The 16,797-nt window shown below is 40.7% G+C and overlaps 1 protein-coding gene across 3 annotated transcripts in view; it reads left to right on the top strand.

The window, feature by feature from the left end:
- The window catches only part of CABP2 (calcium binding protein 2), a 157,979-nt gene that overhangs the window by 123,908 nt on the left and 17,274 nt on the right, over positions 1–16,797 (top strand). For all 3 annotated transcript variants that reach the window (XM_089687551.1, XM_089687550.1, XM_089687552.1), the window contains 2 exons: positions 2,949–2,979; positions 13,825–13,959. In XM_089687551.1, coding sequence (XP_089543677.1) covers positions 2,949–2,979; positions 13,825–13,959 — 166 coding nt within the window. The remainder of the gene's footprint in view (positions 1–2,948; positions 2,980–13,824; positions 13,960–16,797) is intronic.

Below are 16,797 nucleotides of genomic sequence, written 5' to 3'. Positions count from 1 at the left end.
TTAGGATCAAACAAGTCTCTGGCATAAGCCAAAGCAAATGCGAAATTTGACCTCTGAACTGGCTGAATTTCGATTTGTCTATGGCCGGCTTTAGGATCAAATGAGTCTCTGACTTAAGCCAATTGCGCTCGGGCAGTATCTAAGCAAAAATATATCTTGTTTGTTATCTTTGATTTTGCTGTCCTTTGGTAATTTGCAATCCCTCGTCTCATTCTGATTCCGTCCCTGTCAATTCTTCTGAACTCTGTTTCATCATCTGCTTGCAGTCTGCACCATTCTAAGTCTGTTTTATGACTCTGAATGTCTCCTTTGCCAACTGCTACTTGTTTACAGACAGTAGGTTGTGTTCTTTGCAATGTGGCTATTCAGCTATCATTTGTCCTCATTATTGAAAATAACAGTGATTGATTCTTTTGAGCCCTTTCACACTGATGTGTTTTTGCTGCATTTTTACCCTACTAAAAGCGCAAGAAAAATACTTCCCTTTAAATCCTATGAAAATCTTCACACCAGTGCATTTTGAAAATTCCTGCGTGCTGTATCTTTGATGTACCTCCCATTGAAATTAATTAAAAAACATATATAAAAAATGCACCACAGTTGCATTTTTGGTGTCACATGTCCATGTTTTACAGGTGCATGCTCGTAAACAGGAAACCAGAACATGCACCAAAAATGCATCAAAAACTCGAATATGCATTTTTATTGCATTTTTCAAAGGACCAATGTGAAAGGGCCCTTAGTCTGTTCACTATGCTGGACATACACTGATAGAATATTTTTTATACATCATCAATGAATCTACCGCTGCAGCCATTGCATTTTGACAGCCAAGTCCCACCAGCTGTCAAAATATCTGTACAGTGGCAGCATCTGATAGGATGCAGCCACTGTTTGGCCAAAAGTTCTCCAGCAGGCTCCTTCAAAAAATTACTGAATGATCAGATTTTGTTGAATGGAGCGGGGCCACTGAGCGAATTGCATCCAGTTTACACAGTATATGGCCAGCTTTAGTACCTTGCTTACAATATCTATTTATACCTCAATGTTCTTGCTTGATGGAAACATATGTACCAATAAATGCTTGATAGAAATGAACAAATGAAAACTTTCAAATACAGTTGAAATTTCAGCAGACATCAATAAAAACTATAAAATACTACAAAATACAAATGGAATTTGTAAATAGTCCAGGGGATCGTAAAATGATAAGAGTTTTCTAAAAGACATTGGGGGTGATTTACTAAAACTGGTGCACACAGAATCTGGTGCAGCTGAACATGGGAGCCAATCAGCTTCTAAATTTTAGCGTGTTCACTTATGCTTTGACAGTTAAACCTGGAAACTGATTGCACCAGTTTTAGTAAATCCCCCATATGTCTTTTTTCCATAAAAGCATCACATTCACATGAACCCCTCAAGTATGCGTTTGCAGAAACATTCTTTATGCCACAGCAAATAAAATTAAGGTTTTTTTTCCTTTCTTTCTACCTGTAATTTTGCCAATAATGCTCTTCCATTTCTAGCATGACAACGCTCACTGATTTTTCTGTACCATAACAACAGAAACAAGATAGGGCTACAGAATCTCGCTTTCTCCTATTCCCCATAACATAGAGGGTGTGTGGTTCTGTAATTCTCAGAGAGAGCCTAGAATTATGTAAATAACAGCACTAGACATGTGCAGACTGAAAAAAATTGTTTCATTTCATTTTGATTCGTTATTTAAATAATTTTGTTTTGTTAAATTCAATTTGAATTCAATTCAACTGAATTTGGAAAATTTGAATCGCATTCTAATTTATTCTATTTGAAATTCGAATTTTAGAAGACAGCTATATTCTATTCTATTTTGTTCTATTCTATTTTGGGGTTTTTTATATTCTATTTTACTGTTTTTTCTATTCTCTAAATTCTATTTTTTTATTCTATTCTCTAAATTAATTTTATTTTATTCTTTTCTATTCTCTTATTTTCTATTCTTTTCTATTCTAATCTATTTGAATGCAAATTTATTCTATTCAAATTTCACAAGACAGTTATATTCTTTCTATTTTATTGAATTTTATTCTATTGTTGTTTTCTATTTTATTGTAGTCTGTTCTTTTCTATTCTAATCTAATGTAATTCAAATTCATTTTATTTGAAATTTGAATTTTGGAAGACAGTTATATTTTGTTTTATTCTATTCTATAGTTTTTTTTCTATTCTATTTTATTCTATTCTAATCTATTCTATTCACATTTATTCTATTTGAAATTTGAATATCAGAAGACAGTTTCATTATTTCTGATTTGTTACTATTGTAATTTGGAAATTCATCCAAATTTCGATTCAGAATGAAATGAACAGCACATTTCTAATTGGCACAAGCAGAGAGCACAGGAAGTTATCAGATCATAAGATTTCTTGCAATTCCAAAAGGTATGTTTTGAAGTTATAACAAAACACTTTCAATAGTATATTTTACAGACCAAAAGGGACCAAATAAGAGAAGTCCATTGCTAGGTTTTATATACACTTTAAACCCAGAGGATTTGGGGTAATCAGCTTTCCCAGGTTCCTTTTGGAATGCTAAGTGACATCATTGGGTCTAGTGTGACATCATTCACACTAAGTGATATCATTGGTTGCTAGTAAGGTAGGTACATTTTTCTTTTAGTGTTGGTTTTTTGTTTTTTTTACTTTTTGGACTTGCATTGTGATGTTGGGTTCACTTTAATCTCTTTAACTATTATAGTGTTGAGGTAGATTATGTTACAGAAAGTATCAGAAAAGTATCAAATGATCACTGGCCTTTGCAAAAAAAACTATTGATAATAAAACCTGTATAAAAATAATTACTATTTATTGGTATTTTGTAGCTGTTTATTAAATTCCTCTGTAACAAGTAACAAAAAGTGTTTACATTGTGTCTAGTTGCATTCACCTTTTCTGTTTCATTTTAGGACAGAGAGCTGAGACCAGAGGAGATAGAAGGTGAGGAGTTTTACAGTGCATGGGCTGGTTTATATTTGGGTGCATGCGGAAGGCATTGGTGCCCTGTCCAGCTGATAGCAGTCTGTTAAACTCTGAGAGGTTGACAGCTGCTGCCACGGGACAGGGCTGGATGGTGCATCGAGTTGTACTTTCAGTATGTGCCCAGGGACAAATGTTCAGAATGCAAGCACTCTGCTAAGCATCCAGTGTACTTGGAGCCTAAACGTGTTATTAAACCTAAAAACAAAAATATTATGGGTGACTTTAACATGCCTGATATTAACTGGAATTCTCAAACTGCTATTACGCGCAGGAGCAGGGATGTAATGGAGGCAATAAATGGGGTTGCTCTGAAACAGTTGCTCTGAAACAAATGGGATTGACTGATGCTGAGATGGAAGAAAATTTGGGTTCTAGTGATCACCAATGTTTTTGGTTTGATAAAAAAACAAGAACTGAAAAATCATATACAAAAGCAAAAGTTTTAGAATTCAAAGGGACACATTTTGCTGAAATGGTGGAATTTCTATAAACTGAATTGAAAAATTGGAGTAAAACAACAAGAGTAATTAATCAGTGGGCACTATTAAAGTCTGCCATCCTGGAGGCAACGAGATTATATGTCAGGCAAATTATTAGAGTAAATGGAAGAAAAAAGCCAATATGGTTCAATAAAGAGATAAGTAGGATACTAAAGGAAAAAAAAATCAGCATATATGAGATTCATGAAAACAGGAAGTGTAGCTCATAGAGAAGTGTATAAAACAGACAAAAGGAGGCCAAACATATTATCGGTGCTGCCAAAGCACAGAAAGAGGAGGAAATTGCTAAATCTATCAAGAAAGGAGACAAAGCCTTTTTTAGATACATCAGTGATGGAAAGAATAAATACAATGGGATCATTAAAATAAAAACAGGACAAAACACTTACTGTATGTTGAGGGAGACTTGGATGTAGCAAACCATTTAAACAATTACTTCTGTTCAGTCTTTCCAGAAATAAATTGTACTAGTAGTAACAAGTTGGGGAAACCTATTAGTTCTAGTAATGACAGATCATTTTTAGGATTTCCAGAGACAGAGGTAGCAGAGGAACTGGCTCGGTTAAAGCTTAATAGAGCAATGGGCCCTGATGGTATTCATCCCAGAGTTCTAAGATTACTTCGAGGTATAACAGGACAGGTAACCAAAATGGTGAAAGCTATGAAGGTTAAATCATATCAGGAACGACTTCAGGAACCTAATATTTACAGTCTGGAGGGAAGAAGGGAAAGGATTCTCAATACAAATCCAAATTCAAAAACACATGGATGTGACCTCAAACTAACAGAAAAGTTCACAACTAATCCTAGAAGTATTATTTTACTGAAAGGGTAGTTGTTGCTTGGAATAGACTTCCAGCAGAGGTAGTGAGTAGTGTGCAGAACGTAAAAGAATAGCAGGTTGTTAAGGAGCATGCCAACAATCCGGCCCCCACGTCCTTAACATGCGATGACTCATCAGCTGTCAGCAGGTTTCCCCGCTGACAGCTGAATGTAAACAAATGAATTGCCGGCAATTAAAAATTCAGGAGAAAAAAAACAGTGTGGGGATCCCCCCTATCTCTACCAGACCCTTATCCAAGCATGCAGCGAGCCCCCCCTTCCTGAATCACACCAGCCCACATGCCCTCAACATGGAGAAGTTGCTTGATGGAGACAGGGGCCTCTACCCCACAACCCTGGCCCGGTGGTTGTGGGGGTCTGTGGGGGGGTGACTTATTGGAATCTGGAAGCTCCCTTTAACAAGGGGACCCCTAGATCCTGCACTTCTCATGTGAATGAGTATGGAGTACATAGTACTTTTACTCATTCACTAAAAAAAAGTAAAGTTAATAAAAACACAACAGTTTTTGACAAGTCCTTAAAAAAAAGCATAAAAACGCAGACCCGATAGAAAAGCGCTGCCCGCTGAGCATGACTGTTTCCATCCAGGGAAACAGCCGAAAGACAGGTAAGTAAACATAGGGGTGGGGGTTACTCAATGGCATCACCTGGTAGCCCCCCCCATATCTGCCTTTCATTGGGTAAGTGCCATTAAGGGGCAGGATCACCCAGTAACATCACCAGATAACCCAGCCCCATGTTTATCTGTCATTTGGGAATGACACTCACCCAATAAGAGGTAGACAAGGGGCGAGGTCACTCTGTTACATCACCGGGTAACTCCCACCCCTATGTTTACCTGTCAGACGGTGTGTCTGGTGGGTGGTGGACAACTGACGATTCATCAGCTGTTAGACTCAGTTGCCAGCCTGCTCTGTAACCAACTACACAAAGAATTCAGATCAGTCAATCAATTTTCGACCAATCCGAATTTGAATTGTTCTGAAAATTTCGAATTCTTTAGAGTCCCTGATGCTACAAGCTGACAGGAGTTGTGACAACAGCATCATTACTTCTACCAGTTTAGTGACAAGTCAAATCTTTGTAGGAGGAGAGAGCCAGGAGGTGCAGGCTGTGCTATCTCATCTGGGATAGAGGAAGATCAGCATGCAGACAGCCTAGGAAACACCAATGACATCAAAAAGGGCACAGCTGGATGGAACAGCATCACATGTTGGAGCTAACAGCAGTTGCTCTAGTGTCAAAACTGTTGGGCAGAGTGGTGGCTTGCACCTGCAGAATGCCAGCTGTCAAAGCTGAATGCTGATGTCAAACGTCAGCCAATAGAATGAATGCAGGGCAGGCAGATGTGTTTGTGGGGCTCCACCCATTTTCTCAAGCCTTGAGGGAGTTATGCTGGGAGCTGACGTTTGACAGTTGCTCTAGTCCCACCCACCTCTCAGCTTTGACAGCTGGCATTCTTCCCATGCAAGGACAAGATGGTTAGTGCTAAGTGGTGGGATTGGGAGGGATTTGTACTGGAAGAGGAAAAGTGTGGCATTGAGCGGGGAGGAGAAATTTGGGGGGATTTGTGCTGAGTGAGGGGAATTTGGTGAGTGACTGATATAAGATTGGTTCTAGGAAGGGGAATTTGCGAGGGATTTGTGCTGGGTGGGGAAATTTAGGGGGTGACGGGAACAAGATTTTTTCTAGCAGGGGAAATATGTGGGGATTTGCAGGGAAGTGTGATTTGGGGGGGGGATTTGTGCGGGGAGGGGATTTGTTGTGATGGGGCAGTTTTGGGGGTGACATTGTAACATTTCTTCTAGGAGGGGAAACTTGGGGGGATTTGTGTTAGGAGGAGGAATTTGCAGGTATTGGGGTAAGATTTGTTCTAGCAGGGGAAGTTTGAAGGGGTTTGGTCTAGCTGGCGTGATTTGGGGGGATGGGGGGGATTTTAAGTTTGCAGATTAGTGCTCAATTTTTTTGGGCGGGGGAGGGGATTTGACTGGCGCACATTGTTCATACATCTTGGGGAGGGTGCTGTTCAATATCTTCACCCTGAGCAATAGATGACCTTGGCATTGGTCAGTCAACTAGAATTTAGATCTTTTCTCTTCATTTTTATATGTGATCTGACCGGTGACACACTTTCTTAGGGTGTCTCCATTCTGGATGGAAGAACAAAAGAGACACCTGGGGAGAAGGTAGTGTAAGATACACTAGCAGATTTAGATGGACCTGAATAATAAATTAAAGCTGAACCCAAACAACCACAATTTAGGCAAATACAGCAACTTTGGGTTTTTTTACCATTTGGGATAAAGGTTTTACATCAATGAATAAAAGCTAACCATTGTTAAATGGTTTGTCTCAATCAGCTAACTGCCACTTTGTCTGGACAGCTTGACCTGTTAAGAGAAGTATTTTTTTTTTTAATTCATACTTACCTAGGTGGATGCAGCATCTGTCCCCATCGGTTTTAAGGGTGAGAACTGAGCAATCAAACACTGCTGATTACTCAGTTCTCCCAGCTGCTCTGAGCAGAGAGCCATGGCTGTCAGTCACCCTTGTCTGCTCTGCCCCCCCCCCCCCGATCACTAGAGAGCAGGGCTGTGGTGGGGGCAGGAGCAGCTGGCTCAGGCTCTCAGCGCCTCCCTGAGAGGCAGAGCCAGTGCCAGTCCAGGCTCCTGGGTGGATCCTGGAAACATGGTTGTGATCTTTCCTCAGCCTGTGCCAGCTTTGTGATGCCAGCCAACAGCAGGCTTTAGCCCAGACTGCCCTTCTGTGATCCACGGGAGAAGTACAGCCATTCGAGCTTTGTCTGTACTCCTCCTTTTAAAGACAGTTGAAAAATAACAGACACACTGGCCAGATCAACAGGTGAAACTAAAGGAAAATAGAATAAAAAAGAAAACGAATGCAGCTACCATATCTAAGACCTGGTAAGTTGTAATACAAGACATTTTTTATTTTGGGTTTAATACCTCTGTAAAAGATCAGAAGATAGGATTATGGGTGCTGCCTTTAGTTATTTGGAGCTAAATGGACTACTGAGTAAATCTTTTGATATAATTAAAGTGGTTGAAAAATGAACAAAGCACATCCTTCTATTGTGCGTATTGCCTAGTGTGATTTCCGTCTCCTCTCTCCTTCCTCTGCCATCTGCATGAGACACTTCTGCCAGTCTATGCCGACACCAGACAATCCTGGAAGACGGCCTCATCCCCCTACAGCACACAGTAGCTGTTGAAAGCCTCAGCTGTGCATGTTTCCCTATGAGACTGTGTAGAGGGTGTGTGTTTTTTCCCTCCACTCAGGTCACAGATTACACACTGCTTGATGCTGTGCAGTGTGCAACATCCGACCCCTGCCTATCTGAGCTCAGATATGCTTTGTAAAATGTATTTAGGAGGTTATAGAGAAAAGGTGGCTGCAGATATGCAGGTACAACATATGTAGGATAATTTGGTTCATTTCTGGGTATTGCCTGAGGTTTGTCATTTCAGTGGATACAAGTAAAGGTTTTGATATGTGGAGCGAAAGAGGTATTACCCCTGGACTTTTGAGGTGACCCAAAAGGTATTGCACAAGACACTGTTATAAAATATGAGGAGTATAACCTTCTTTGTAATCTTTATTAATACACAATGATAAAAACAATGCTGATAAAAGAGCTCAACACAAGAGAAACAATTAGTCATACACAATAGTTTGATCCTACATTGTATTGTAATAGTCCTGAAGCATTGCCTTGAGTCAGATTCCATTCTATGTAGATAGTAATTCCTCTACATGTTTCGCATAATATTCTGCCTGCTTCCTCAGGAGAGTTGAGACTCCTGACTGCATATAAAGCATACAAAAGAAGACATATAAACAAACAGCATTTACAACACATGCACAATTAATTTGAACTGTGACAGAATGCAGAAAATCTGTGTGAAGATGGCCCTAGCTCCAAAGACACCAAAAAATAGATGATCTGGCTAGACAATGTGAAGAGCGCCCAGTAGGTCTTCCAGAAATGTAGGAAATGGGTATCCCCTATGTTCAGGTGTGGAAGGCATATAGCAAGGCCCACATCCTAACCCCAATGGGAAAGGCTATAAAAATAATACACATTAAACCCAAAATTTGCCGCTACCAATCACAAGTACAAAGAGAAGGTGGAAATTATTTTTACGTACATAATATACTATGTTCACCTAAATGTTGAACTGAAACCACCTATGCCGCTGTGGCTTCCAGGAATCCAAAAGCTTCAGTTCAGGTCACAAAGGAATATAAAAATGATTAAACTATGCCCAGCCATGATGGCAATATGAATGTTAGATCTTCCAAGCAAGGAATAATCTGCTGGCTCCTTATTAGGCTAGGAAATGGGTAGATGAGATCAATTCCCTAAATCTTAAAAATATACACCAGCACACTCATAGTATAGAAAGATAAAGAATAAATAGGAGGCTGTCACCGATAATAAAAGCATATAGCTTACCCCTATACTGTTTGCAAAAGAGGTTAGTCAGTATGGCTGCATGTGGATGTCACCGTTCTCCCAGGAGTACCATGGAGCAGGCCCCAAATGTATACTCCCCCTCCGGTGAGATGCCATCGTCTAATGATCTCCGGTGGAACGTTGCAGTGGTACGCATGTGCGAGTGGTAAAAATGACGGCCAAACATGTATACAGTTTAGATGTTATGCTGGCAGAGGTAAATTACACCGCACATGCGCACGAAAAACAGATATGGGCGCCATGTATGCGCAATGACTCTGGCAAGGACAACATCAGCAGACGTCCGCCATGATAGCGGCGCATGCGTACCGAACCCTCCATGCTCCACAACAGGCAAAGGATGGCCAATCCACCCAGCTAACTGAGAAAACCAAGTTTCCATCCTTGATAGTTGAGTGCACAGGGGGGGAGGGCCCCTTGAAGAAAATAGAAGTTGGAACAGCACCAAAAAGGTGTATCAAGGCCCACGTGACGACACTGCACCACCCAGGGAGATACTAACCAGCGACTTCCCAACCCCGCACAACCAGACAACCAAAAGTGAGTGAACCACACCCCCTGAATAAAAAAGAGGGGAAGGGGGGAAAAAAAAGAGAAAAACATGTAAAAAACAGACCATCATATCTACATCAGTAACCATTAAAGAAAAGACTTGTACAAGAGCATCTCGTAAAGGCCTGGCTTTATATTTGCTGCAAGCCTTTCTATCCAAAATGTTTGTTTCTTTTTGGAGAACCGACCTGTCCCAGTCTCCTCATCCTGGGTCCCTCTTTACCCTATCTAGGTCCATGAACGGCATATATGATAGGTCAAAATTGTTCTTCATACCTATGTAATAACTAATGGGGGTCATCATTTTAGCATTTGTTGTATAGCAAATGTGATCATTAATACGTTGGCAAAAGTGTCAGATGGTTTTGTCCACAGAGTAGGCCCCGCAACAACAAAGCATGAGATATACTACCCCATAGTATCACATGTACTATGATGTTTAGGAACAAAAGTAAAGGTATACAATGATTTTAAGCATGAATGCATACATTATTTGCCAAAGAAGCTAATTTTAGTGATAGCAGTAAAGTGTGGCTGTTCGACAATGGGCAAAGTTGGAGTGGTGTGAGTGGGTTTGGGGAAGGAAGTACAGGCACAGCTCTCTCTATTCTCTCACTATACAAGCTACAACACACTGACACTATGGTTGTTCTCAATTCCCCTATGTTAGTTAAAGTGAGATGAGTTAGTCAGCTCCCACATTCTATTAGTTATTCTGAAGTTCTAGCCAAGGTCAAAGACCACGAATTTGCTCAAAATTTGAAGATCTAATTTGAAATATGGAAATTCACTGCAGATTCACATTTGATACAAATCCAAATCTCATTTCTAGCCCCTAGTGATAAGAGTCAAGGGTGTGACACAGCCCGTTTTGCCTTTGCATATTGTCAAAAATGTATTTGGGGTAAAATAGGCCTTTAATTTACTGTAAAAATTGTGTTTGCCATGGCAAGGTCCAAAGAAGAAAGAATCCTCAGGCCCGATGGTGCAATGGGAACTTCCTCTTTTCTCCTTTGCTTTGAAGAAGGTGGTCAAAAACAGTTTGAGAGTGAAAGTCACTAGGTTGAATAGTGGCTCTCCTGTAAATAGTTTTCCACAGATTCTCCTCCTTTTTACACAATATCTTGCTTTTGCTTTAAACCAGAGTTTTTCTTTAAAGGTATTTTCTATGATACCTGAAGATTTGCTTATGCCACTTTTGACCCTCCTGATATTTTATGATGAATTCCAGGTATGGATACTTTTTACATAGTTACAGTGGGGCAAAAAAGTATTTAGTCAGCCACCAATTGTGCAAGTTCTCCCACTTAAAAAGATGAGAGAGGCCTGTAATTGGCATCATAGGTAGACCTCAACTATGAGAGACAAAATGAGAAAAAAAATCCAGACAATCACATTGGCTGATTTGGAAAGAATTTATTTGCAAATTATGGTGGAAAATAAGTATTTGGTCACCTACAAACAAGCAAGATTTCTGGCTCTCACAGACCTGCACCTTCTTCTTTAAGAGGCTCCTCTGTCCTGCACTCATTACCTGTATCAATGGCACCTGTTTAAACTTGTTATCAGTATAAAAGACACCTGTCCACAACCTCAAACAGTCACACTCCAAACTCCACTATGGTGAAGACCAAAGAGCTGTCGAAGGACACCAGAAACAAAATTGTAGACCTGCACCAGGCTGGGAAGACTGAATCTGCAAAAGGGCAAGCAGCTTGGTGTGAACAAATCAACTGTGGGAGCAATAAGTAGAAAATGGAAGACATACAAGACCACTGATAATCTCCCTCGATCTGGGGCTCCACGCAAGATCTCACCCCGGTGGGGTCAAAATGATCACAAGAACGGTGAGAAAAATCCCAGGACCACACGGGGGGACCTAGTGAATGACCTGCAGAGAGCTGGGGCCAACGTAACAAAGGCTACCATTATTATTATTATTATTACTACGAGTTTATATAGCGCCAAAGGGTTTGCTCAGCGCTGTACAATAGGGGGGACAATACATGGCACACTGTAACACACTGCCCGCCAGTAACACACACTGCCCGCCAGGGACTCAGATCCTGCAGTGCCAGACTTGTCCCCCTGCTTAAGCCAGTACATGTCCGGGCCCGTCTGAAGTTGGCTAGAGAGCATTTGGATGATCCAGAAGAGGATTGGGAGAATGTCATATGGTCAGATGAAACCAAAATAGAACTGTTTGGTAGAAACACAACTCGTCGTGTTTGGAGGAGAGAGAATGCTGAGTTACATCCAAAGAACACCATACCTACTGTGAAGCATGGGGGTGGCAACATCATGTTTTGGGGCTGTTTCTCCGCAAAGGGTCCATAACGACTGATCCATGTACAGGACAGAATGAATGGGGCCATGTATCATGAGATTTTGAGTGCAAACCTCCTTCCATCAGCAAGGGCATTGAAGATGAAACATGGCTGGGTCTTCCAACATGACAATGATCCCAAACATACCGCCCGGCAACGAAGGAGTGGCTTCGTAAGAAGCATTTCAAGGTCCTGGAGTGGTCTAGCCAGTCTCCAGATCTCAACCCCATAGAAAACCTTTGGAGGGAGTTGAAAGTCCGTGTTGCCCAGCGACAGCCCCAAAACATCACTGCTCTAGAGGAGATCTGCATGGAGGAATGGGCCAACATACCAGCAACAGTGTGTGCCAACCTTGTGGAGACTTACAGGAAATGTCTGACCTCTGTCATTGCCAACAAAGGATATATAACAAAGTATTGAGATAAACTTTTGATATTGACCAAATACTTATTTTCCACCATAATTTGCAAATAAATTCTTTCCAAATCAGCCAATGTGATTGTCTGGATTTTTTTTCTCATTTTGTCTCTCATAGTTGAGGTCTACCTATGATGCCAATTACAGGCCTCTCTCATCTTTTTAAGTGGGAGAACTTGCACAATTGGTGGCTGACTAAATATTTTTTTGCCCCACTGTACATTGGTGCTCCTTGTAGCACTCTCCTAGTTTGGCTGCTAGCTAGACTAGGTAAATGTAGTTCTTTTAGCTCTACTGTAATCAGCTGAGCAGCTTGTGATTATTTTGGCCTGTTCTGTGTCTTATTGGTTGCAGATTTGACTGCTTCACCCTACCTTCTAGACGGTTCTGGAATGTAGTAGGCTGGGAGAGTCAAATAGGCAGCCTGAATATTTTTGTGGTCCCAGACCATTTTTGGAGCAAAGGGATTGTTGTCCAGGAGGGAAAGATTCCAGCCTGAAGGAATGATGCCCTTCTGGGCACTTCAGCTGTGCTTCTTAATTTGCTCATCAAGGTCCCAGCTGCATTAGCTGGGGGGAGCTTATTCTGCTGAACTTTGCTGGAGCTGATCAAGAGATTTCTTTTGGGAATCTGGTCTGATAAAGCATCAAAAAAAGGATACTTCTAGGCTAGTCATTGAGCTGGAAGAGTGACTGAGACTGTGTGCCTGGCTGCTAGCACCCTAACTCAGGAAAGAACTTTGGGACCAAATCAGCTGGCCCTTTAGGGGGTAAATGCTACATATGAACATAACATACCTGGCCAATGACCCTGGAAGCTGGAAATCAAAGAAGTAGACACTGCTACTCCAGAGATCTCCACTAGTTTCTAGGTCTTGTGCTGAGCAGCTGGCCTGCTGCAATATGACCATAGGAGGTTGGATGCTTGGCAAGGGCACCATTCAGAGAATGATTTGCATTTTCTGATTGAATGCAAAGCATTCTATGATTGGACAAGGTAGAGAGGCAGGGCAGTGGCATTGCGCTCTCCACTAAGGGACCCGAAATAAATTGGTGTAGCGGTGTTTGATAATGGTATGATAGTAGATTTCAGGAAATATACGTAAATTGATAAAAGCCAATGCAATACTACCCCCTTAGGAGTCACTGAAGATTTGGGTCCCTCTATACTACTGCACAGCCAGGCAACACACATTTCCTTCAGACCTTGTACACAGACATTAAACAGTCATTGAGCTTGTTTTTTTTTATTACGGGGTACTAAACTTGAATGGGGTTGAGGGGTGTACGGGATTGCCCAGGGGAACTGTAAACTGAGGACAAACTCCTTAGCAACTAAGTACAAGTCCATCATACAAAAATCCTCTTCTGTGATCTCTCCAGCCCTCCTGGTGTACCACCTCAGACCCCAGATGAAATTTCCTTTTCACCCAGCTACCTGAGGGAATCCCTGGACAAGGGGACCCAGAATCTGCCACTTTAAGTTCACAGTCCCAGATGGTGGCTAGTCTGGTATCCCACCAGAATGCCCTCTCCCTTTATCCGGCCCAGGGGTGTGGGGATAATCACTCAGTCCTCTCCTGTAAGCTTGTGCACTGTCCTACCATAATTTTACATATATGTATTTGCATGGTTCTGCTCTTATAATTGTGTTTTTCCCTTTGCAGAGCTGAGAGAAGCATTTAAAGAGTTTGATCGGGATAAGGATGGATTCATTGGCTACAAGGAGCTGGGAGAGTGTATGAGGACCATGGGTTACATGCCTACTGAAATGGAACTTATTGAACTCTCACAAAAAATCAGTTAGTGTTCACGTGTGTGTGTGTAACTCTAACAAATAAGAGCATTCTACAGTAACATTATTGGTATAATAGGAAAAGGACACATACCTTTTGGAATACTGATCAGTCCAATGCAATTAAATTTAAATTGCCAAAACTGTGTTTTCCTGAGCTACATTTTTCTTTACAAATGGTTTGACTTTCAGCTAAGCGTTGAATTATGTGGTCCATTTTGACATACTATTGTTACTTTGTCTTTATTCTTTTTCATTCATCTGCAAAATATAGGGGTGAGCTTTAATGGCATGCATCAGTGAAAAGCAGGCTTATACATTTTTTTTATTTTTAAATAAACTGTGTTACCATTTAAGCCCCTATTAATTATTAGTTAACCCTAATCTGCCCTAACTCCCCTTAGCTATTTTTGTCTGCAATTTGTTTCTATTTTTTTACATTTTTAAAATTTTAACTTTTGAAAAAAATCGAAACAAATTATAACATAAAACATAAGTAGAAAATATGTTCGTGTTTTTAAATTTTTTTGTTTACACATTAGCTTGAAAATAAAATACTTTTTGCAGGAAAATATCACCAAAAGAATGGCTTGTTTTGTCCTAAATAAAAAAAAAAAAAAAATATATATATATATATATGTATTACCTTGTCATTTAAAAGAAATAAGGAAGGCTACCTACTAAGTAAGCTTTAAACTTTGCCTGCTACCTTTTTTTTTAATCTATTTCCCAGCAGTCACATTGGCTGACAGCTCCGGGTCTTGGGGGGCTGTGGCAGCTGGTGGGAGGGAACTATGACTATGACCAGAGCATTGATGCCAGTGGGATGATATCACTTCTCTGGAAATTTCTCACTGTTGTTGGCTCTTGCAGCAGCTATACAAGACCTGGAGCTGTGAGGTCATGTGATCGTTAGGAAACAGAGAAAGTAATTTACATCTATTGCTTAATATTAGAAATGGCATGCAGCCTTGGCAAAAGCAGAGGGCAGGTAACATTTAAAGCTTACTTAGTAGATAGACTTTCCTTCTTCTTTAACCACTTACCTACCACCTTATAGCAGATATACTGCTACAGGGCAGCAGCTCTGCGCAAAATCACGTAAATATATGTGATTTTGCATTTCTGAGTAGAGGGTGCATGCGCGTGCTGCTATTGGTTGCAACGGATGTCAATCACCAGGTCCCAGCCGGCGATTCTCGGCTGGCACTCGGTGATTGCCGCTAAAGCTGAGAGTGGAGAGACCTGTATGTAAACACAGATTTCTCTGTTGTCAGCATGGACATGCTGCTTTCTCTCTCTCTACACAGCAGAAAGATACAAAGCAGCATGCCTCTGTAGTAAAACAGCACACAGTGTAAGCACAACACACACTTAACCCTTTGATGGCCCCCAGATATTAACCTCTTCCTGCCCAGTGTCATTAGTACAGTGTCAGTGCTTTTTATTAGTTCTGATCGCTGTATCGGTGTCACTGGGGATGTCAGTGGCCATTAGTCAGTTCCCACCCAGTGTCAGAATGCTTGCTGCAGTCCCGCTATAAGTTGCTAATCGCCGCCATTACTAGTATAAAAAATACATAAAAATTCCAGTATATATAATGCCATTTGTAGACACTGTAACTTTCATGTAAACCAATTTAATTTACACGTATTGGGATTTTTTTTAGCAAAGACATGTAGCAGAATACATTTTGGCCTAAATTTATGAAGAAATTTGATTTTTTTTTTTTTGGATATGTTTTATAGCAAAAAGTCAAAATTATTGTTTGTTTTCAAAATTGATGATTTTTTTTGTTTATAGCGCAAAAAATAAAAAACACAGAGATGATCAAGCACCACCAAAAGACAACTCTGTGTGGGAACAAAATGACATGAAATTAATTTGGGTGCAGCGTTACATGACTGCGCAATTGTCAGCTAAATTAACGCAGAGCCATATCGCAAAAAATGGCCTGGTCAGGAAGGGGGTAAATCCTCTGGAGGCAGGGGCGGACTGACCATTTGGAAACTCAGGCACTGCCCGAGGGCCCCGGGTAAGTAGGGGGCCCCATGAGATGCCCCTGGTACCTTTTTCATAGGCTTTTTTGAGTTTGGGCAAGGACACAGGGGCCCCATGATCCCCTATTGCCCGGGGGCCCCATGAGTTGTCAGTCCGCCCTGTCTGGAGGGCAAGTGGTTATGTAATGACAAAATTACCAGGTCTTTAGCAGAAATATAAAAATTGTTCTGTTCCATAGGCACATACAAGTGCTAGTGGTTGGTCGTGGTTTTACTCTTTCAGTATTGAACATAGCCTTTATTTTATAAGTGTATTCATTCTGCCTCATTTACACAGGCAACAAGGAAGGTAAAAATAGGTAGCCATGTTAGTACACACTGCCATGTGCAGGTCAAGGTTGGCAGGCAGTTCCACCACCAACTGTGACTCAATCAAGAGCAGGGTGGTATTTCAATAGAAAATCTGAAAATTTAAATAAGAGAAATAAGAAAAGTGGCATTCCTGGACACCTGGCAGCCACTCTACCACTCTCTGAAAAGCAATCCAAGGCAGATGATTTTTTAGAGGGGTGGTAAGGAGTGTCAGTTAAATGAGCCCTAAAGGATAATTGCAAATTTGTTTAAAAAATAAAAATGTATCATAAACCCACTGGTCTGTAATATAATAAAGGCAGTATAAAACGATAGCTCCATTCAGGAGATACATTTTTTTTTAGCATTGCCCAGATTCCCTTAGACCAATACAGTGTTAATTTTTTTCTTGCATTATTTGACTTTATTGATGCAGAGATGAAGAGGGGAGGAGGATGTAAAACTAATTTTTCAATCTAAAGTGCGTTTATCCT

This window comes from Staurois parvus, unplaced genomic scaffold, assembly GCF_062004578.1.
Source record: "Staurois parvus isolate SC_StPar_1 unplaced genomic scaffold, SC_StPar_1.0 ptg000430l, whole genome shotgun sequence".
Classification (NCBI taxonomy): domain Eukaryota; kingdom Metazoa; phylum Chordata; class Amphibia; order Anura; family Ranidae; genus Staurois; species Staurois parvus.
The sequence above is the reverse complement of the archived record's forward strand: the minus strand, read 5'-3'. Positions and strand labels throughout refer to the sequence as shown.